The sequence below is a fragment of the Malaya genurostris genome, chromosome 3 (genome assembly GCF_030247185.1).
Source record: "Malaya genurostris strain Urasoe2022 chromosome 3, Malgen_1.1, whole genome shotgun sequence".
Classification (NCBI taxonomy): Eukaryota; Metazoa; Arthropoda; class Insecta; order Diptera; family Culicidae; genus Malaya; species Malaya genurostris.
Window position 1 is genome coordinate 58365712 of NC_080572.1, and position 23530 is coordinate 58389241.

Consider the following 23530-nt stretch of genomic DNA (forward strand, 5'->3'; position numbering starts at 1 on the left):
ATTTAGTTTGATATACCAAAGGCAGTTCATAGTAGATAATGCAATAAAAGTCTAGTCCCGATATTGTTATGAAATTTTTGTTTTATTTGCCATATAAAAGATGACTAACCAAAATAAAGTTTAAGTTGTTTTTCTAAAATGTAATAAAAAAGTCTATTTTTACATGAGAACATACGTGGCATCCGTTGTGATTCCACAGTTGTTATCCTTAGCAGCCATTAAAGCATATCCATCGTTTCCCCAATAATTCGACCAGGAGTTCTTGATTAACCAGTAATCCTCTCCGTTTAGTTTTCCATAGCCTACTGCCAATACGGCATGATCGAGCTGATCTAGTTTATTCTTGCACTCCGGTTCGTAGTACACACCATTGGCATAGTAACTGAACGTCTTGTGGCCGGCATCTATGGCAATTGAAAGCGGACCGTGCTTGAACAGAGCCACTCTCATGGCATCGGCATCGCCGGAAGTTACATTGACCCAACCGGTAATAGGAGCGTACAATGTTGTGTTTTCCACGTGACAGTATCCGTCTTGACCCAAATACCCTCCGTACTCTTCTTCTGAAGGTATGCCTCCTACTTCCATCATCCACTGGTAGGCACGGAAATCTTCGCCACCATCGCAACCATTGTTACCATAACCCCAAGAACAATCGATTAAAGCCTGTTGTGAGAATCGCATCAATCGTTTCGTTTTCATGAAATAAGCCGATTCAATGTGACCGGCAGTACCAAAAGACCAACAGGAACCGCACACAGATTGATCTTTGACTGGAGTCACGGCTCCAGAGATTCGCCAATCCAGACTATCGGGCAGATCGTCTAGGTAGTCTTCCGTGTTGTAAGGAAAAGGTTGTCCACCATTATACCCGTTAGTTGATTTAAAGCCACGAAGAGCCTTCAGTTCCTCTTCGGTTCGGTCAGCTAAGTGATTTACGGCTACGGTGAATCCTTTGTTTGCACGGTTGTGAGAGTGGATGAAGCGCAAGTTTTGACGGAAAATATCTCGACGACGATCGTGTTCTTCTTCTCCGCGATAGGCTTTATTGTGTTTGCCCTTGAATCGTTTAAATTCGTTATCCAAGTGTTCTTCGGATCGAGGATGAATGAATTCTTGCATCGGATTGAATGTAGCATAGTGTCCATTTCCTGGTCCAGGAAAACCTACGCATGGTTCAGCTGAAATGAAATCAGGATTAATTAGTAAAAAAATGTGCGGACCTAAAACCCTTACAAGTTTGAACATCAAATACATCTGATGGAATATCTTGATGATCGTAGGAATCATAATCCAGATAGTAATGATCATAATGCGAACCAAGCAAGGTGTTGTATCCTTTCATCTCATAGCGGACAGGGATGGGCATCCGGGAAGATGGAAACTTCGGAGACTTAACATATCGTACCCATAAGTTGTAGACATTCCGCTTTTGACCAATCTCTTCGACCAACGTGAACAAATCGCAATTGAATCCGTTTTTAGGTTCAGTCCCTGAAATAAAATGTTCGCCATGTTTAGTAGGATATATAAGAACACTACCATCGTCGTTGTCTACCGGCCAGCTTAAAACTCTTCGCTACAGGCAGAATACTTTGCACCGTGATAGCCATATCAGCAGTGCCGTTGACCTGCAGGCAGGTTTCTTTGTTCATCGCCTGTCGGGTGCTAACCGGGGCGACCTTCAGACTGGTCCCGTAATCGCCCTGTTTGGTCAACTGATATGTCTTAACCATGCCGCCGTAGTAGTCGATACGCGAACGTCCGTTCTGGTTGTCGTACCAGGCAAAGAATGGTTCGGTGATTTCGGCATACGGAATGTTCAGCACGCCACTGACAGAAAAGACATTGGGCCATTTGGGTGGATTGGTTGCTACAGCTGAAAACGTAAGATTTGAGTTAACAGTTGACAATATTGTTTGTTACATGCATTATTTTGCCGCTTCGTTAGATCTATTAGGGTTTATTAAATAGTTCGCCACAATCTCTAAAATGGATTTTATCTTCACTCCAATATATCACTACTGGTTGCACAATAATTTCAGAACGGAATTCGGAAAAAACAGAAGAACTGCTTGTCTGCTGTGATTTCCGCAATCGTTTTTCCTTCCCAGGTCTATTACTCTGGTGCATCACGAGAAACAAAATTATCCTTAAGCGTGATCGATCACTAGTTTGATTTTCATGTATTTCCTCGGACTCACTGTCTTCTGTTTCCATTTTGTCTACCATTTTATTTATTTTAAAATATTACTTCTATCTCTCTCAATCAATACATTGATTTCATTTGAAACTACCCTCTGGTAAGAGATAGTCGGGTATTTGAACTCGACGTTTTGGGTTTAGAAAAATAAAATTTTTCATATTCGGCAAATTTGTTGGGGTCGTAGGAGTTTGCATGTAGAGATTCGGGTTTAATGACCCGAAAACTAGCCCAACTGGGTAGGGTCAGGTTCGAGTAGATTTTTATTTTCAATAGAATACGAGTCGGGATTGGGGATTTAAAAAATTTCTTGTGAGTTCGCATCAGGAACGGGCGAAGATTTTTTTTTGCCGGAGGGCCAAGTATCATATGCCATTCGCTCCATTATTCCGAGATGGCTGAACCGATATCGATGAAAGGTCCTCCGGTTCTAAACGGAATTCCTGAATTTCATCTGGATCAAACTTCCGGTTCCGGAGTTATAGGGTAAAATGTTCAATTAGATTCAAATGACAGGTATTTCGGTCCCATACGAAATTCCTGAATTTCATCCGGATCCGACTACCAGTTCCGGAGTTATAGGGTAAAGTGTGTTCAATATTGTACACCGTTACTTAAACCAGCGAAACAGAATACGTAAAAATTTATCGAAACTGGTCTCAAAACTACACAAATCAGTAGTCATTATCAGTAGACAACTAAACAAACCTATTCCGGCTATCCTGGTTCCCGGTATCTGGTTCCGGAAATAGTGGTAATATATACCAAAATAGATCTTACTCACTTTTCTCAGCGATGGTTTAACCGATTTCCACAAACTTAGATTCAAATGAAAGGTCTTCTGGTCCCATACTGAATTTAGGAATTTCATCCGGATCTGGCTTCCAGTTCCGGAGTTATAGGGTAAAGTGTGTTCAATATTGTACACCGTTACTTAAACCGGTGAAACAAAAAACCTGTTTTAATCCACCTAGTGGTGTAATGATGCCTTTCTCATGTACATATAATATTGTGGTATTCCATTCAAACTTTATCTCTTCGATTTTTGAAACAAACCAAGAGATTGTTTGTGCATTAACTAGTATAACATACAGAATAAAACAATGCTTTGATTGCGTGAGTCATCCACATTTCCACAAACCAAAGAACCGACCACCAACTAACATGACACACAAGCTCTTCTAGTACGCACTCTAAATTACGATTTAAATGTTTGTTGTATCCGAAAATATTTTAAGTGACGGTGTACAATATTGAACACACTTTACCCTATAATTCCGGAACCAGAAGTCGGATCCGGATGAAATTCAGGAAGTCCGTATGGGACCACGAGACCTTTCCTTTGAATCCAAGTTTGTCAAAATCGGTTCAGCCATCTCCGAGAAAACCTAGTGAGGTTATTTGACACATACACACACACATACACACAGACATTGCTCAGCTCGATGAACTGAGTCGAATGGTATATGACACTTGGCCCTCCGGGCCAATTTTCACTAGTCGGTTTTTCAAGTGATTGCATAACCTTTCTATATGAGAAAGGCAAAACGTAAAAGTTTATCGAAACTGGTCTCAAAACTACACAAATCGATAGTCATCCTCAGTAGGCAACTAAAAATACCGATTTCGGCTATCCTGGTTCCCGGTATCCGGTTCCGGAAGCACCGGAAATAGTGGTCATATATACCAAAATGGATCTCACTCACTTTTCTCAGTGATGGTTTGACCGATTTTCACAAACTTAGATTCAAATGAAAGGTCTTCCGGTCCCATACGAAATTCCTGAACTTCATCCGGATCCGACCTTCAGTTCCGGAGTTATAGGGTAAAGTGTGTTCAATATTGTACACCGTTACTTAAACCGGTGAAACAAAAAACGTAAAAATTTATCGAAATTGGTCTCAAAACTACACAAATCGATAGTCATTCTCAGTAGGCAACTAAACAAACCGATTCCGGCTCAGTTCGTGCTGGCATCTCATCAGACACAGTCGACAATTGCTTACGGTCGAGACGATAGAAACAAAGACAATACAGTGTAGTGAACAATAGAGTGTACGAAATGGGCAAATACGATTTAACAAAGCCTGAAACTTGGCCTACAAGGCCAAATTCAATTTGTATTGATTTCAAGCGCTGCAAAGTTAGGCCAGCAGCAACCGAAATTGAAATCTTGCTTAAGGAACGAATGCATCTAAACGTTACTGATGTAAGTGAGATTCAATTCAACAAGGCGTCTAACTGTGTGTACATTATGTTCAAACGTGAAAAAGATGCAATTGCATTTGCTTCGGTTAATAACGGGGTGCACAGTATTGATCATGACAATGTTAAATATAAAATCCCTGTGTTCATGGTGGACAATGCCATAGAAGTACGCGTGCATGACCTTCCCCCGCAGACCAGCGAGGGGTATGTTCGGGAATGTATGTCGCAGTACGGTGAAGTTCTTTCCATCGAAAGGGAAGTATGGCGGAATTTTTTTCCGGGTATCCGGAATGGCGTGCGAGTTGTGCGTATGCAACTACGTAAAGCAATTCCATCTTACATCATTTGTGATCAAGACGGGATACATTCGTGTAAAACGCTGATTACGTATGAAAATCAGCTGGTTACATGTCAGTTTTGTGAACAACCTGCACACTACGGCAAACCTTGCACTGAAACTGCAAAAAGGACATCTTTAAACAAAAATAAGGACAACCGCCCAACAACGGAAACTAGTGAGCGCAGTACTCCTGTTGTACCATCAAACCCACCAACAACTGCAATTAATGCACAGCAAGGCGCGTCTACAGCAACTAACAACCAACCCAAGAATGCGAATTACAAGGAAAACGAAGAAAAAACGGAAGCCAACAACGATACCACCGATGCGGCAATGGAGGACGAGACGAGCCACGAACAAAGTGCCCCCCACTCATCGCAAGATAAAAATGGAAGCTCCTCTTCCCCTAGAAAAAGGGTGACAACGAGATCCAACGGTAAAAAAATTATTTTATCTAATAAAAACATGGCTCATTCGGCCACGTAAAGCTTGTACGCAAATTGGCCTGAATAAAAAATTTTTTATAAAAAAAACCGATTCCGGCTATCTTGGTTCCCGTATCCGGTTCCGGAAGCACCGGAAATAGTGGTAATGTATACCAAAATAGATCTTACTCACTTTTCTCAGCGATGGTTTAAGCGATTTCCACAAACTTAGATTCGAATGAAAGGTCTTCCGGTCCCATACGGAATTTCGGTATTTCATCCGGATCCGGATTTATACCAAAATAGATCTTACTCACTTTTCTCAGCGATGGGTAAACCGATTTTTACAAACTTACACGAAAAGACCGAAGCATTTTGGCGAAAAAACTTGTTACTTTTCTGATTTTAGTTAGTTATTTCTTGAGACAACTAAACAAATCTTACTTTTGCTAATTTAGATTTTGCAATTCTCATTCCCTTAATAATAATAAAATATTTGTTGAAATGGCTATGTTTTTAGTTGATTTCACCAATTAAACGTGCTGTTATTTCTTAGCTAAGGCACACTTCATTTCCATTCAACTAGATTTCAACCAACATAAATGGTTGAATTGGCTTCTGCAATTTGCAGCTATATGGCGCACTGTCACCGAAAAAACGTTAACACCGTATTGATTACTAGCCACTAGATGGCACACTACTACCGAAAAAAAAAATTCAGTCGCGGTTGTCTTTTCTATATTGGCAGGTATAAATACGGTGTTGTATTGGAGAAAAAGACATAAACGAATCATAAACATCTTTTTGAAATCTTTTCTTCTAAATCACTGTTTTCTTTATTCTTCGCGAAATCGACTATCTCACTGAAAACTTTGAGCAGTCAAAAAACAAAAACCGAATACAAGTAGTATACCGGACGGCGCAGCCCGGAAGGTTTGAAGATTCAAAAACTTTATTTGACATATACAATTAGAGTGCAACATTGGAAACTCACTTCACTGCACCACGTAAAACCATTATTACGCACAATTGCTTCAAATGCGCACAAATTCTGAATAAATACACTTTCCACTAAGAGTTTACGTCATTTTTACATATCGGTTTAAAAATTTATATATGGATATATCGTAACACATGCGAAAAACATCATTTTGCAACCGGTTCAACAAGGCAGTCCTATTTAGCTTTTCAATGGATTGCTTTGGATTGAGTCGTCTCATGAGTTTTTGGCTAATAAACTTGTTAATAAAACCAATTTCATATTTGTTTTCTTTGTGCTGTCCGTCAGCAATGATGGTGATAGATAAATAGAAACAAATTTTCTGATTTTAATAGCAAAATTAGTTGTTTATGAGAATTTCGTGTTGGATTGCTGGTTTGTGTCCAGGATATTCGCCAACTAAACACATTCTCTAAATATAAGAGTTTTTTCCAGCAAAGTAAATTCTCAATTTTAACTAATTTTGTTTGGAAATTTTGTTGTTAAAATCAACTAATTCATAAACAGTAATACGAATTAGGCGCAGAGCTGGTTTCGGTCGTTCCGTGTAGATTCAAATGAATGGTTTTATGGTCCTTCGAAAAAATTCTGAATTTCATATGAATCCGACTTTCGGTTCCGGAATTATAGTATTTAAAAACTTTTATACCATGACTTAGAGGGGCAAAACAAAAAACGAAAATAAAATCTTAAATGACCTCAAAACTACTCCATTCAATTGTCATTATCAGTAAACGGACAAACAAACTGATTTCGGCTATTCTGTTTCCAGGTTTCTGATTCCGGACGCACAGGAAATAGTGGTCATATTTTCTCAAAAGGATCGCACTCACTTTTCTCAGTGATGGTTAGACCAATTTTCACAAACTTAAGTTTTAATGGAAGGTCCTGCGGTCTTGAACGAAATTTTTAAATATTATCCGTGTCCGACTTCTGGTTTCGGAATTATAGGGTAAAGTTTAGATTTTATACCAGTACTTAAAGGGACGAAACGAAAATATTGAAAAATTTCTCAATCGACCTCAAAACTACTCCAATCGATAGTCATTATCAGTAAACGGTGAACTAAACCGATTCCGGTTATTCTTTCAAAAAACGAAGAACATTGTTTTGAAGAATAATAGTATAATTGATTTGAGAAAGGCATCATTACATACTAGGTGGATTAAAACAGATTTATTATTTCAATGAAAGCTATGTCATGGAATTTTTCGACACAATATTGGCCCTTATTCTGCGAGTCGAGTGCGGTGAGATAAGTCGAGTCACCCGAGTCACACGATTCTGACAGTCGAATGCAGTGACAAAAGTCACCATGAGTGAACTCCGATGAACTCTCATCGTATTCTTGCAGTCGAATCACGGTGACAGAAGTCACTACGGGTGAGTTTTAAAGTCGGTACCAATAAAGCAAGTGACAAAAGACAAAATTTGTTTTCTCCGTTTATTTTATGAATTTCTTTGAATATAAGGTAGATAGTGATAGTAGAATTTTTTTTAATATAAATACCTAGGTTGAAAGTAACGAATAGAAAGCAATTCGAGGCGATGGTTCCTCACATGGAGAAAAAACCTCATGTAGCAAAAGGGCAAAGGTTGGCTGAAACGGCAAATATCTCGAAAACCAATTACAATAGTTTTGGAATCGTTTAACCGCAGATTTGAATAGTCTTGGACCTCCCATTCGTTCTATAACGGAATGGCAGAAAGTGAGTAAGAACTATTTTTAATTATTTTTAATGGTGCAGCTTTCATCATGTGAAGAAGCCGTTTCAAGTCTTCTTTCATTGGACGTGGCGTTGAACAATAGCGGTAACAAAAACTTTTGTAAATAAAGCAAATAGAGAAACAGTGTCCGTTTTACTACAGGTAGTGTGTTTGGACTGGAGTCGAACACAAGTTCATCGACCACACCAGCGAATCAACTATCCAGCGAAATTGAACGATGTGATGAAAATTTAGTTTGTTTAGAGAAGGAAAATCATGAAAATGCTAACATTCGTCGCTCGCATAGTCTGCCACGGAACAATCAACAGAAAAATCGAGAAAAACTTTTGAAATCACAAACAGAATACATTAGAAGCATTAGAAATAATGTTAGAAAAATAACTAAGTATTCGAAAAAAACTTTGCAGCTAAAAGAGAAAGAACTCGACATAAAACGACAGGGAAACTTGATGAAAAAAGCAGCATCAAGAGCTGATAAAATATAAGCTAGCAGTTCTTGAATACAAGAAAAAAAAATTGGAACTAATGGAAAAATGTGATATGTTTAAGTTAAACTGTTTTTAACCCCAAACATTTGTGTTAAATTATTAAGAATTCAAACTAACCATTACATTCATTACATTATTTGGGTGAAGGTTTTGCTGTAACGGGGAGATGCGTTTTTACAGCTCTCAACGAGCCATAGCAATATGCAATGAATATTCAATGAAAAAATATTCCATGCTGAATATTATTCATTATAGATTTATTTTTCATCCAGCTGGTTGATTCACTCTCATGCACCATTTCGGTTAAACCCAATTAAAAACTATTTAGCTAGAATTTGATTTTATAGAAGTAACAGGAGTGAATAAGTTAGTTTCCTTCGAGCAACTAACAGATGCACTAGTTTATTCGCAGTATTTTCTTAGATCACCAGATCACCATCGCTAATTCTGCGCTCTTGCTACTTCTGTTTATAATATTCAAGCATAACTAAGAATTCTTACCCTGTATTAACTTGACACGAATTAAATAAGTGGTATGACATAGTTTATGTGGTCTAAAGTCATCATTAACAGCAGTTAGCATTCGAAACTCACAACTTTAATTTGACCGTTAAAAGCCAATCATCAGTCTGTTGGCGTAAACTGAATATTCAATCTACAGCACTATCCAGCTTCATGACGACAGTTGCTTGGTATGAATTATTTTGTGAGAGGAAGGACATTCCAGACCACGAGATAGAAAATTATACGCAGGGCATCTGTGCTTCATGAAGATTCTAATACCAGCACAGTGTACCATACACAGGTAATAATTCGAATGCCTTATGGTCCTGATTATAATTTATAGGAATTTTGCAATTGATTTTTCAATCACTACCTGTTTTATGACAACTATAGTAAGTGTCTCTTTTGAAAAGTAACATCATAGCTTTTAAAGCTTCTATAAAACTCTTTACCCAGACTAACAACCGGACTAAAAATAAAACAACTTGTACTAGAATAAAATCATGCATACACTCCTAATATTGCTTTCAAACATTTTCTTTAAAACATTATTGTCGGTTCAATTCTTTCATAAATCTAGTTTTGTGTATTGCATTGAATGACAGTTTCATTTAAAGTAAATTCGATGGTGCTTTAGAACATTTATGACACATTTGTTATGTTCTATTTGATTTATTACTTCTTAGCTTAAGTGTAATTTTCATTAGGGCAAGGAATCAAACCAACACTTAAATTAGACTCGTCCTTGCCGGAACCGCAGCCACTATAAACTACTCGATATTGTTGAGAGATGAACTGAAAAGAATACAATTAGGAATCCTGTACGATCCTTTAACTTGAACAAGAATGTTACAACGGGCCTTTGTCCCCCGGTAAGCATTTTATTCGAATGAGTGGCAGTTGTCTGGACTGCAATGTAGGTAAACTTAATACCTAATTTAGATCAAATAATCAAATCTTACAGCCGATATTTCGCTCCTCAGAAACGTAGTTTGCAAATAAGACCGATCGTTGCAAACGATACAGAAATTTATTAAGGCCAGTAACTTGTAGTGATGTCCAGGATTATCGACATTAATTATTCATACCAACTAACGCCAATTCATACTAACTAACGGCAACGGAACTAATCATTCGAAAAATAACCGGAATCCGGAAAACAAATTCAACACTGAAGATTTATATCGAGAAAATTTAAAGTTCACAACCGGCAACATTTCCAAAATTAACCTCACAGCCGGCAATATTTCCCACTCGTTTTGACGTTTGGGAAAATGAATCGTTCGTCACTTGAGGTTCACCATCTCACTCACCATGGAATGAATCACCCGAGTCGACTCCTAGAATAGGGTGAATACAGTCATGTGACAGTGAGGTAATATTTCTCGATTCACGTCACTCGACTCGCAGAATAAGGGCCATTGAATGTTCTGGCACGTAAATTTGCATGAATTGCGACACTCCATTTATGTGTAGCTAATAAGATGTAAAATCACAGAATTTATCGAAGTGTGCATTGTTCGGACCTTGTATCGGTTTTTTTTTTGATAACGTTTTCTACAAATACCGGATTGTTTTGAGGTCTTCAAAGGTTTTGTTCCTTGTAAAATTTCCTACGAATACACTGATTTGTATAGTTTATAGGTTGATTTCCCCGTATTAAATCCCATACAAACTTTTACCTCGAGCGCGAAAATATAGTTTCGCCGATCAAGCTTAAATTTTGTGTAGTACTTATGGGGCCCAAAAGGAACACGATAAGTTTGATGGACCTGAAATCCAAATTTTGTCTCAACCTAATGCACATGCACTCACGCAAATTTTTTGCGATCTCAACGAACTGAGTCAAATGGTAAATGACCCTCGGCTCTCCTGACCTTGTTTCAGAACTTGGTTTTCCCAGTGTTCACATAGCCTTTCTTTACGAGAAAGGCAAAAACGTATCTCAGTTAAATCATCTGTTGTGACTATTTCAGAACAAAATAGTCGTTTTGAAAACCCCAAATTTATATTTTCTCTGCCATTGTGTTTCAATAACTGTTTCTGGAACATTAAAACAATAATCAGAATTATGAATCTGAAGTACATTGAATAGAATTCTGCAAAAGCATGTTTAATGATCCTATGATAATATTATTATTAATATTAAGCGAAAGTAATATAAGGTATTGATTCTAGTTGAGTTGGAAGTACACTGATTAAGAATTACTATTGTTTCCAATCAAATATGAGACACATGGAATCACAATATGAGCGATATAATTACATATAATAAGGTAATATAATCCGATTGCGATTTGTCGAAATGTAAATGGAGATATTTTTGAGACCGCGAAATACATTACCATGCACTTTGGAGCAGATCCGATACTAGCTTGCTGTCAGTTATTTCGCCATTGAATTTCAAATGTCACTTTCTTTAGTGAGAGCGTACATTGAGCTATTGTTATGATATGCCTTTATGAGGCTATACGCACGCGGTCAACAGGGTCGAGCGCTAAATAGATTATAAATGTACTCAATAATGGGCATGTTCAAGCACAATCAGAACTTCTTATTCTTTTCTGATAATATTTGTTTTAAAACAGTATAAAAACACAAACTTTGCTGGTAAAGTAGAATTGACTTACCTGGCATAGCCAGACAACTAAGCAATGCGAAAATTCGCATCATTTTGGAAACTATAGCGCAATTTTTTTTTTAGTTGAGCTTGAACATGAATATCAAATAAACCACTTAACAAGAATTTTTGAAAACGTCCAATCACTAAGAAGTTCCTTGCTGTACTGACGATCTTTCAGGTTCGAACGGACCAAAGGACTATGCGGTATAATGTGTGGGAAAAGGAATATGAAACTATTTATTTTATACGCGATGGCTGCTGTATATGGTTGTAAGACACTCGCACAAAAAGAACGTGAGAATTCATATTCATAGGTTGGTTCACTGATTTGAGTTTTTCGTTGTAGAATAGAGTTCACAAACAGCAAAGGAGATTTTTATTGTGTTCTGCTTCGTTTCTTTTTTATTTACGTTAGTTTCTCAGCTTTTTCATTCCTTTGATCCCTACAGATCTTTTCTACTTACATCCAAATCAAAGCATCTAGCGATGAACTCGTTTATGTTATGATTAGCATTTATCAGCACAGGAGTAACCTGAATAGGGTTGGCAGTAGTTAAATTATTACCGCCAAATATGTCTGTATAAGCGATATAAAAGCCAAACTGTAATATTGAATTAATATATGCAATGTTTACCTAATTTTCATTTCCAATGTTTTTGTTGAGACGTCATGCATAAATTATGATGTTCTACATTGATACAAATTTTACTCTTCCTCTCCCAAGTAACAATTCGAATGCCTTATTATTATTATTCTGATAATTTTTAAGACTTGTACTAGAATTAAACCATCCATACACCTTTAATATTGCTTTCAAACATTCTCTTTAAAATATTACTGTTATTATTCAATTCTTTCATAAATCTTGTTTTGTGTGTGTGATGACAGTTTCGTTCAGATCAAATTTGATGGTTCTAAATTACACATCTGTTGTAAGCTATTATATTTATTACTTCTTAGGTTAAGTGTAATTTGTTTTGAGGAAAATTTCATGAGCATCATTTTGATGTTGTATACCGTAGCATTTATTGGCATCAATACGTTTGACGTTTTGACGCAACGAAACAAACTTATACGAAAATGACGATGGATCACAAAAAATAATGTTTATACTTCACAAAAAACCTCATTTATTTTAAGACGATTAGTTATAGTTCTTATTTTTATCTACACATTCACGATAAAAATAGAAGCCTCAAATTTGTAATTAAAATCTGATGTTCTTACTGGTTGCATTCAAAACATTGCATTTATTAAAAAAAAAATTATTAAAATGACAGTTCATTCATTTCATTCGAATAAATTGAATGTTGATCGTAAAGCCGGTTTCAAAATTTTCTTGAATATTGAATTATTTAGAAAACGGATAAATATCCGTTGTCGGTTCCATGACTAGGAAGAAGGATGAAGTTAATTTCCCACGGCTCCCACCGAAGAGGGATATTCCGAATTTGCCGCCACTTCCTCGCAGCAATCCAAAGACTTCAGCCGCTGGATCTCAAAAAGAATCTTCCTCAAGAATCCCTCCTGGATGGGGCAATAATCAACCACAAGCAAAGGATGACTCTGGTGATTTATTCTCTGCTGAACAACTGATCGTCATTTTTGAAACAATGACAACAAAACTACGAAACTGCAGAACGCGGTTAGAGCAAATCAACGCCTTAGGCAAATTCATCATCGAATATGCAATATAATGAGTTGGTTATAGTAAATTGGAATGCTTGCTCACTCAGGAGCAAAACTGCTGAATTGTCCGACTTTCTTCAAGAGAAGAATGCCGATATTGCTATTTTAACTGAAACTCATCTTAAACCTGAAATTTCTATTTTTATTTCCAATTACAGGATTCACAGGCTCGACAGGGCAACAGAGGAGGGGGAGTTGCCATTGCCATTAAACGATCCATTCAGCACAGGCTTCTGTCAGCCTTTAAATTGCAACTCATAGAAGCCATCGGAATTGAGATTACAACGACGATGTGACCCATCATCATCATTGCAGCGTACTGCCCCAAACAAACCAATCTTCGAGATGGTACGTGTGCATCATTGAAGCGAGATCTGGCTATGCTCACTCGACGACAAAACAAATTCATCATTGCTGGGGACCTGAACGCACGGCATGAGCTGTGGGGAAACAGAAGACAGAATCGAAACGGATTCGTACTTGCCGAAGATTACGAAGCTGGACAATACAACATCTTCGCTCCGGATCAACCAACGCGACTTTCCAGATCGGGAGTTCATTCCATTTTGGATATATTCATCAGCAACATCGCCATAGACAGCTCTCCGGTTGTCTTCTACGAGCTCTCTTCTGACCACTTTCCAGTAATATTGACGTTGGGATCTTCACCAGAAACAGTGCCTATTCAACCTCGGAGGAACTATTATCGCACCGATTGGGTCCAATTTCAACATATCGCCGACCAACTTATTAATATCGATTTACCACTTGATTCCCCGATGGAAATCGATGCAGCCCTATCTTCCTTCCAGCATTCAATCACAGTCGCTCGTGATAGGACGGTTCCAGTACAACATATGCCGAGTTCCTCTCTTCAAATCGACAGTGTCACCAAGAAACTCATCCGACTTCGGAATATCTACCGGAGGCAGTATCAACGAACTGGCATCCTAGATAGGAAGACTACTTATAACAACTTAACTAGGATAATCCAGGAAAGGATATCTGAGCTTCGCAACAGGAACTTCCAGCAAAAGCTTCGAAAAATTCTCCCACATTCAAAGCCCTTCTGGTCCTTAACGAAGGTGCTTAAGAAAAAACCGAAGCCTATTCCTCCTCTGATGTCACCCCAGGACGCAGCTGAAGGAATACCTTTAATCACACCAGTAGAGAAGGCAAATGCGCTAGGCCAGCAGTTTGTGTGTTCTCACAATTTAGGACTCAACATTGTTAGTCCATATGAAAGAGCCGTTGCTGATAGCGTAGCTGAGGTTGACCAATCAGACAGCTTAGTTCCTGAGGAAAGTAGAGTCACTGCGAATGAGCTGATGGCTTTTGTGAAAAAATCCAAAAATATGAAGGCCCCCGGTTTCGACAACACATTCAACATTGAGCTGAAACATTTGAGTATTCGCTCATTTGTCTTCTTAGCTAAACTTTTTAACAGGTGCTGGGAGCTTGGTTACTTCCCTTCAATGTGGAAGTTAGCTAAAGTTATCCCAGTTTTGAAACCGGGGAAAGATCCTTCCTTTTCCAAGAGCTATCGGCCCATCAGCTTACTCTCTGCCCTATCCAAGCTGTTTGAAAAGTCAATACAAAGGCGAATTCTTGCTTTTGCAGATGAACAGGATATATTTCTGGAAGAACAGTTTGGGTTCCGGAAAGGATGATCCACCCTCCACCAGCTCACAAGGGTTAACAACGTCATACAGCAAAACAAATCAGTGTCCAAAACGACTGCCATGGCAATATTGGATATTGAAAAGGCATTCGATAATGTGTGGCACGATGGACTGGTGTTCAAACTGCATCGGTATAATTTTCCCATGTATCTTATTAAAATTATCAAAAATTATCTTGCAGATAGAGCATTCCAGGTTTCTCTGAATAATGCACTTTCAGAAAGATTTACTATTCCTGCTGGTGTACCCCAGGGAAGTATCCTAGGTCCCATTCTATACAACATTTTCACATCAGACATCCCACCTCTTCCAGGTGGTGGTGTTCTGTCACAATTTGCTGATGATACTGCCATTCTTTACAAAGGTCGTGTCATTAATGCTCTGAAAAATAAACTACAGACAGGTCTGGACGCTTTAACGGAATATTTTACAAGCTGGAAAATTGTGATCAATGCAGCAAAAACTCAGGTCATCTTGTTTCCACATTCAAGATCTCCAAAACTTGTTCCATCAGACGAATGCAGAATACGATTCGGTGATGAGGTCATTCAATGGTCCGATGAAGTTATCTATCTAGGACTCACCTTTGACAGACATCTGATATTCAGGTCACATGTTGACAAAATCGTTCAAAAATGTAGCATACTCATCAGGTCTCTGTATCCGCTGATTTGTAGAACATCTAAACTATGCCTGAAGAATCAGATGGCTGTCTATAAACAAATCATCTACCCCGCAATTGAATACGCAGTCCCTGTTTGGCGGGGTTGTGCACGAACACACAAACTTAGGCTTCAACGCATTCAAAGTAAGATCTTAAAGATGATTCTAAATCTACCCCCTTGGACAAGGACTAGTGAAGTACATGAGATGGCCTCACTGGATATACTAGAACAAAAATTCGAACAATTCTGCACGAAATTTGAAGAGAGGTGCTCAATCTCTGAAATACAAATAATTCGAAATTTGTTCGTATTAGGTTAGGGATAGTTATAAGTAGGTAGACATTTTATAAATAATTAAAATAAATATTATGATTAAACATTAGTATGTAAAACAAGAGTAACTAAAACACCTAATATTAATAACGAATCGTATGAACAACAAAGATGAAAGGCCAAAGGGTCAAAACACTTGTACTGTAAAATGTTGATGTAATACACAAAAATAAGATTAATAAACAGATATTTATGCAAAAAAAAAAAATGCCATGACTAGGAATTATTGAAAATTATGGAACGTATCTTCTCATGAGATGAGATTATGAGCAAAATGATATATATCATGAAAATTTTTATGGGATTCCCTCACAAATCATCAGTAATAAACATGGTGGTCAGGCCATTGGAAGGCAATGGATTTGTATTCGTGTGTTGATTCTTCTCTTTACTTCATAAACCTTATGATACATGGTCCACTTGGTAGTTTGGAGGTTTAATAAAAGATTTATGTTGTTTATTTTCATGTTTCGGATCTAAATAAACCATATAAAATGATATTAAATTGTTATATTTATTTATAATAAAAAATGTTACTTGGGCTCCAAACCCTAAAAGAAGCCACACATTTAGAAATCCTCCGTAAATATTTTGTAACATTTTTCATCTCATCCACCTTGCCAGGAAAAGATTGTAAGATTGTTGTCAGTCAGTTTTGAACAAAAATTGAACTAAGCATAAAGCATAAAAATCAACCACACGGAGAACCCCCAAATCACAAAAATGCAATATTGCAATTGTCGCTTCACAGCGTGGTTGTTTCAACTAACATATTTGGTGATTATTCCATAACCATTTTGGTAGCGTTTTACAATGTAATATTTATTGAAATATTAGAACACATATTTTCATTTTTTGCACATTTTAACCCATAACTCCGGAACCGGAAGTCGGATCCAAATAATATTCAGGAATTTTGTATGGGACCACAAGACCTTTCATTTGAATCTAAGTTTGTGAAAATCGATTTAGCCATCTCCTAGAAAAGTTAGTGCAAAAAAAATCGGCCTCGGTTCAGAAATCGGTTTATTATAAAAAGGTAAAAAGGTAAACAAACTGTTTTACATTGATACGTAAAATATTAGTATTTTAGTGTTTGTATGAAGGGGGGGGGGGGGGTTGTCTTGATGTGTCAAAACATATTTGGTAAATTGTTGTATCTGAATCGCAGCAGTGTACAAGTCATAGATTGAAAATAAGAGAATACAATCAAACAAAATTTGTTGGTTTTTGCTGTCTGAATTTGGAAACTCGGAAATAATACAGGGTCCGACACTCGAAGTGTAACCAATTAAAAAGGCCATAAATTCAGTTTGGAAAATTACTTTTACTTAATTCAAAGTACAAAATGTGTAAAAATAATACAAAATTCAGAATCAATTCACTTTTGCTCGATATGACCACCTTTTGCCTTGACTATGGCCTTGAGACGGTCAAAAAACGAATCGCAAGCTGCCCGAATGTGACCCCACTCGCGGACAATAACTTTTTTCAGCGCCTCGAGACTGGTCTTTTTGTTCGGACTTTGCTTTCTAAAATGGCCCAAAGAGAATAATCCATTGGATTCGCATCTGGTGAATTCGAGAGCCATTGTGTGGACGAGATGAAGTTCGGAACGTTGTTTTTCAGCCATTCTTGGTTCACTCGAGCTTTGTGAGACGGTGCCGAGTCCTGCTGAAACGTCCATGGTCTGCCACCGAAATGTTTGTCTGCCCACGGCTTCAAATCAACCTCCAGAATACTTTCCCGATAATATGTCGCATTTACCTTGACGCCAGGCTCGAAGGTCTGAAGTTGGTTACACTTCGAGTGCCGGACCCTGTAACTGAGTTGTAGTGTTTTATTATGAATAATCGATTTTTTACTGCTCGTATTGTCTATGGGAAATATATAAGAAAGATAAGTATTAAAGAGTTTTTAAGGATACGTGAACCGTCGACCACAACAAGTATCACACTCAGATATTTTTGGATACTTCATACTACTGAAAAGTTTATCATAAACAACACATTTCCGATGAAATTGGAGAAGAAATTATTTTGCTGCCAACAAGAGATATACACGATTAAGCTTTATCCATTCTTGTGCAGGGTAAATTTTGAAAAGGCACCCCATATTAAAGTAAGTCGTATTCACAACAAAAAGAGTTCGTCCCAGAATTCGAAAGATCTTTCCGTAGTTAAACAGAAGAACCGAGCATGTTCAGCTGTACTCGGACACCACGTAGTTCAATTATGGCAACTCAAACCTTGCCCATTGCTATTTAAAAATTCTCGACTTCAAGTTCAATTTATTGTCTCTCAAATGAAAGTTGTATTCAACTACATTAAAACTATAGTTTTGTTTTCAATCTCTAGGCAGCTGATTAACGAGAGAGAAATATGGAATAATGAAGTTAATTCAATAGAAACCATCATTAAATTTCAACTGAGATGCAATTATAGTGATAAAAGAACTCCAGCGATTGTACCGTTTTACGACATGGAAGCAGAAACCCAGTGTATACTTGTCCGGAGAAAGATAGTAGGTACTATCAATTTCCTATTGGAGTCCATCTCCTAACTACATTGCGGCATATTTTGAAGAGATTAACAATAAGAAAATTATCGCAATAGGCATTCTACTAAACTAAAACTAAATAAGTGGTTGAAATAACTGAGACACTTTTTGACTTTATGCAAACATGTAACTGATAGGAGTGTGTCATTCTTAAGTTGTAGTAATGAAACCTCTTTTAAAACATTTCATTAACCGTTGGGGATACGTTTCTCCGCTCTATTGTTATTGCTAAGCTGCCAGTATGATAAATCAAAAATATCATGTCACTTTAGAGAAAACAACCATCAACAATTAGTTGTACCAAATATTTGGCATAACGCCGTTTGGAATAATAGTTATTTGGCATAACAAATGAACATGTTTGTTTTTATTTACTGAAATTTTGTAAGGTTTAATGCGGCTACGCCTCATCGTTTTTAATGACCTGCTGTCCGACCTCGCTGCCGCTCGTTCGGACCTAACTGAGGGATAGCTCCTAGCTTTGGGTTATCCGGGCAAACAACCGCAACTAGACAGAGGTGATTTCTGCGGGAGCGGTGCCAAATAACTGTTATGCTAAATAACCATTATGCCAAACGGCGTTATACCAAACGGTATTATGCTAAATGACCTTATGCCAAACGGGCCGCCCCCGTTTCGATGTAATTTATCTGCAATATTTCTCGAAAACAGAGAATTATTGCATTTGATGTTTAGCACGTCTAAATTTTCGCTCCCAAAATATGATGTGCGAGCGCTCAGTGTTGGTTTGCCAAAGTGCATAAGAACCTGAAGTACAAAATTACAGGTACAGAATGAGACCAAACGGTGTTGGATCCGAGAATGAAATTGATGGGTTGTCATCGAGTTCAAATGTCTTGGAACATATGCCGTGAAGTGGAAAAACTTGATGCTGATTTCAATTTTAATGGTAACTCATTACGTCCAGGGCAAAACATTTTAATCATGTGAGAGATCAAAGATCAGGATAGTTTACATCGAGCGAATGAAGTGCAGTTTTTACTACAAAGTGGCGGTCGATAATTACATTTTGGTTGTGCTTTCTCAGATTTTTTTTTCATACGCGCTATCATCTTTTCAAGCATACTTTATTTATGATTTATCTATACAATGTTGACGCTTCACGCCACATGTTCCATTAAACTTTCCTCGTAGGGTTCATTTGGAAGTCTTGCTGGATTCTATAAAACATAGATCACTTTGTAATGAATTCCAAATTCATAAAACAAAACTTACCATTTTCTTGGCTCGATCCTCCAGGATTCCGTATGCAAAGTGATTTAGATTCAGACCAACTGGCAAGGCAACGCCCTGCACGCGATAAAGCGAAAGTTTATCCGATTCTGAGCGTGGCACTCCATGTACGACAGCTATCGTACACTTTCCCAGCAGCCCGGTAGAACTGATCATTGGACCTTTACTGATATCCACATGATCTCCAACTCGGTAAACGGTTATATAGCCATTGTTCTGGGCAGCGATGTTTGGTATTTGTTCTTGTTTATACAGATTCTCACGGAACATTTCCAAAGCGATTTCACTGGTAATATCCAAGCGTTCGATAGGAAGGTCCTGTTGTGAAAGTTTAATCATGGACATCGAAAGTGCTCGCAGTTCCTGTAGCGATGGTTTCCAATCAGTTTTTGAAAGACCTATATCGTAAACAAAACTTCCAGTTCTTACTAAAAGGTAATAAATTAATAAAGCTATTCATTTCAACAAACTTTTGACATACTCATCGGTTTTGGAAAGCTATGCAGTAACAGTCCGGCATCGTGTTTTAAACTATGATGCAACACCGCACCTAAAAGAAACGAACATGATCGCCAGAAGGCTTTATTTGCTATGTGTGGCTCGGGGGATGTGAAGTTCAACAATTGCAGAGTGCATGACTCTTCGAGTGGCCGTCGCATATCCCATGCGGTCTGGTTGTCCAACAATGCCAAGGCGGAAAATCGACAATATTTTTCGCCAATGTCTGTAATCAAAACGTATTTATTAGACACAGTCAGTTTGATAAGGTAGCTTCCTACGTCGAGCACAGTCATAAGGTGTTGAAAGACCTCGGTTCATCACCAAAGTAGTGTCTGTTGGTGTGCCGAGATAACGGATCTCAATCTTCTCAATGCGTCCAATTTTATCTTTCTGCCGCTGTTGCTCTTCTGTGAACAATGCACTGGCTGACCGATGTAGTTTAGTAGCGGATGAGAAATACCCTGCAATAGACGAAATCTAAATATATGAATTCAATTTCAATTTAATGGGTACATACTGATTGCCTTGGGATGGAATTTAGTAAACATCTGAGATAAGCTGTACATTTTTGGCGACATTTTTTTTAACTTATCACATAGATATCAGATAATTGAACGTATTAGCTAAGCAGCAATTTTTAGTGATGCAAAACACAAACTCTACTATTTTATGCTTTAATTTTCGTTCACTTTTAGGGACACGTTCCGGTAAGGTAAATATTTTTAATCTGTACTGTCAAAAATCATTTGACAGATTGAAGCGCGTGGAGTTAGCCCACACGGTTGCGATGAAATACTCATTATTGGGTAGCCGACTATTGAAACTCTTTTATTCCGTTTGGGTACACTGAAAATAAAATATATGATCGAATCATATTGAGATAATATAATATCAGTTTGTTTTTTTTATATCAATTGTAGTCATTCGGGGGTTAGCCAAAATTTGTACTAGGGCACATCGCCGTTTTTTAATTATGTTTACGTTTTGTCTTTGGTTTATCAGTGCATAGCAGTCTTGATAGCAGCTCAAATTGAACTGCTGAGTCAAAGACGAAACATAAACATAATCAGAAAGGCGGGTTGGTAATGTCAGAGACATAACTGGATGTCGTGAATACGAAAAAACGGGCACGCTTCCTTCACACTTCCAAAAATCGCTTGTTGATCGATTGTTCGAATTGGGCAAGTATTCCCCTTCTTCACTACTTGTGTTTGAAACACTTGAAACCATTCCATTTCAATTTGCTAATATAGGCTTGGTACATAAAATTTGTAGTTTATTTTATTGAAAACTATTGGCATATTGTCGCAAAACTGAAATGTAAAGGCGCTGCTTGTTCAGAGATGATATTTTTAGCAAGAGCTCCACCTTTTCAACGATTTCTTTTGAAAACGGGCAAATTCATTTGAAAAATCATAGTAGAAGTTGAAGAAAAAGTTTTTACTTAAAGGTGGTAATGTTTATCTTAGTTCATTGTGCGAAATCTACCGTTTATTCAGAATAGAGTATTAAACTTGGTTTGATACCATTTTTCAAATGCCTGGAAATAACAAATAAAGTATCCAAAATAAATAGTACTCGATCGCTATAAATTCTAGTACTCGAAAAATTAACATTACACTGGTTTTTGTTTAAAAAAAAGGCGGGTGAGTAATGTCAGAGACATAACTGCACTCTTAGAAAAAATGAAATTTACGCTTGACGTAAAACCAAGTATGCCGTAATTTCTTCGGCGATGACACAATATTACATCTACTAACATGTGAACATAACTGTTGCGTCTGTATCGATGTAAGTTTCAGCTAAATCAACTGTGAAGTTAATGATATGACTTATCTTTACATGCTTTGTATTGTGAATGTAAGTGAATCGCGAAGCTCATTTTATGTGCATCTATAAAGATGTAACATTTTCTAAGTGTGTGGATGTCGTGAATACGAAAAAACTGACACGCTCCCATCACTTTTCCGAATATCAGTTAGTTGATTGATTGTATGAATTGTGCAAGCTTTCCTCTTTTTCACTAATAGAATTTGAAGCGATACACCTACATTAAAGTACAGATTAGTTACATTAAACAGCTACTATTCTACAACTATATATTCCAAACTTGAAACAATTCCTTTTTAATTTGCTAATATAGGAAGCTAGGTACGACAAATTTGTAGTTTATTTTTATTGAAGCTATGAAGTTCGAAGATATCTGATTCTTCTCGAAATTTCAGTACGAGACAATTGCAATGGTCTGGTCTGAAATGTATCTACGATCTTCGGTATGCAAGAGTGATTCTAATAATAATAATAATAATGATAATAATAATGATAATAATAATGATAATAATAATAATAATAATGATAATACAGATTAATCTGTATATATGGCAACCCGGTTTCGCATGGCATATTTTCACACGACCCCATACTAGTATAAAGATGTGTTCAACATTCGCTTTCGCATTGCCGTTCGTACTTGAATGTGTTAGTGACGGTACAAATCTGCCATCTTTTCGGTGCCATCGTACTGACGGTGTCTCGTACGTTCAGAGTAGCTACTTTAACTTAAATGACGCTATTTCTCATTTTTTTTTTGCATAAATATCTGTTTATTAATCTTATTTTTGTGTATTAAATCAACATTTTACAGTACAAGTGTTTTGACCCTTTGGCCTTTCATCTTTGTTGTTCATACGATTCGTTATTAATAATAGGTGTTTTAGTTACTCTTGTTTTACATACTAATGTTTAATCATAATATTTATTTTAATTATTACAATATCTACCTACTTATAACTATCCCTAACCTAATACGTACAAATTTTGAATTATTTGTATTTCAGAGATTGAGCACCTCTCTTCAAATTTCGTGCAGTATTGTTCGAATTTTTGTTCTAGTATATCCAGGGAGGCCATCTCATGTACTTCACTAGTCCTTGTCCAAGGGGGTAGATTTAGAATCATCTTTAAGATCTTACTTTGAATGCGCTGAAGCCTAAGTTTGTGTGTTCGTGCACAGCCCCGCCAAACAGGGACTGCGTATTCAATTGCGGGGTAGATGATTTGTTTATAGACAGCCATCTGATTCTTCAGGCATAGTTTAGATGTTCTACAAATCAGCGGATACAGAGACCTAATGAGTATGCTGCATTTTTGAACGATTTTGTCAACATGTGACCTGAATATCAGATGTCTGTCAAAGGTGAGTCCTAGATAGATAACTTCATCGGACCATTGAATGACCTCATCACCGAATCGTATTCTGCATTCGTCTGATGGAACAAGTTTTGGAGATCTTGAATGTGGAAACAAGATGACCTGAGTTTTTGCTGC

At 37.3% G+C, this 23530-nt stretch overlaps 2 protein-coding genes across 2 annotated transcripts; both read right to left on the bottom strand.

The window, feature by feature from the left end:
- Positions 1-61: 61 nt before the first annotated feature.
- LOC131433644 (digestive cysteine proteinase 1) lies at positions 62-11721 on the bottom strand. The gene is made up of 4 exons (XM_058600133.1): positions 11527-11721; positions 1559-1879; positions 1237-1494; positions 62-1181 (listed from the first exon to the last, which is right to left on the bottom strand). Exons 1-4 carry the CDS (start codon positions 11567-11569, stop codon positions 160-162), a joined length of 1644 nt encoding a protein of 547 aa, XP_058456116.1. The 5' UTR covers positions 11570-11721; the 3' UTR covers positions 62-159.
- Positions 11722-19519: 7798 nt separating this feature from the next.
- On the bottom strand, positions 19520-20931 carry LOC131438671 (large ribosomal subunit protein mL39). The gene is made up of 5 exons (XM_058608839.1): positions 20721-20931; positions 20482-20664; positions 20184-20426; positions 19685-20130; positions 19520-19629 (listed from the first exon to the last, which is right to left on the bottom strand). Exons 1-5 carry the CDS (start codon positions 20779-20781, stop codon positions 19570-19572), a joined length of 993 nt encoding a protein of 330 aa, XP_058464822.1. The 5' UTR covers positions 20782-20931; the 3' UTR covers positions 19520-19569.
- Positions 20932-23530: the final 2599 nt, after the last annotated feature.

Excerpts from the sequence above, each read along its gene's own strand:
- LOC131433644 (XM_058600133.1), bottom strand. The coding sequence starts at position 11,569 with ATGATGCGAATTTTCGCATTGCTTAGTTGTCTGGCTATGCCAG. Across the intron at positions 1,880-11,526 it reads TAGTTGTCTGGCTATGCCAG|CTGTAGCAACCAATCCACCC; the intron begins GTAAGTCAATTC and ends TTACGTTTTCAG. Across the intron at positions 1,495-1,558 it reads GAAGAGTTTTAAGCTGGCCG|GGACTGAACCTAAAAACGGA; the intron begins GTAGACAACGAC and ends ATTTTATTTCAG.
- LOC131438671 (XM_058608839.1), bottom strand. The coding sequence starts at position 20,781 with ATGTCGCCAAAAATGTACAGCTTATCTCAGATGTTTACTAAATTCCAT. Across the intron at positions 20,665-20,720 it reads ATTCCATCCCAAGGCAATCA|GGTATTTCTCATCCGCTACT; the intron begins GTATGTACCCAT and ends CGTCTATTGCAG. Across the intron at positions 19,630-19,684 it reads AGGATCGAGCCAAGAAAATG|AATCCAGCAAGACTTCCAAA; the intron begins GTAAGTTTTGTT and ends TATGTTTTATAG.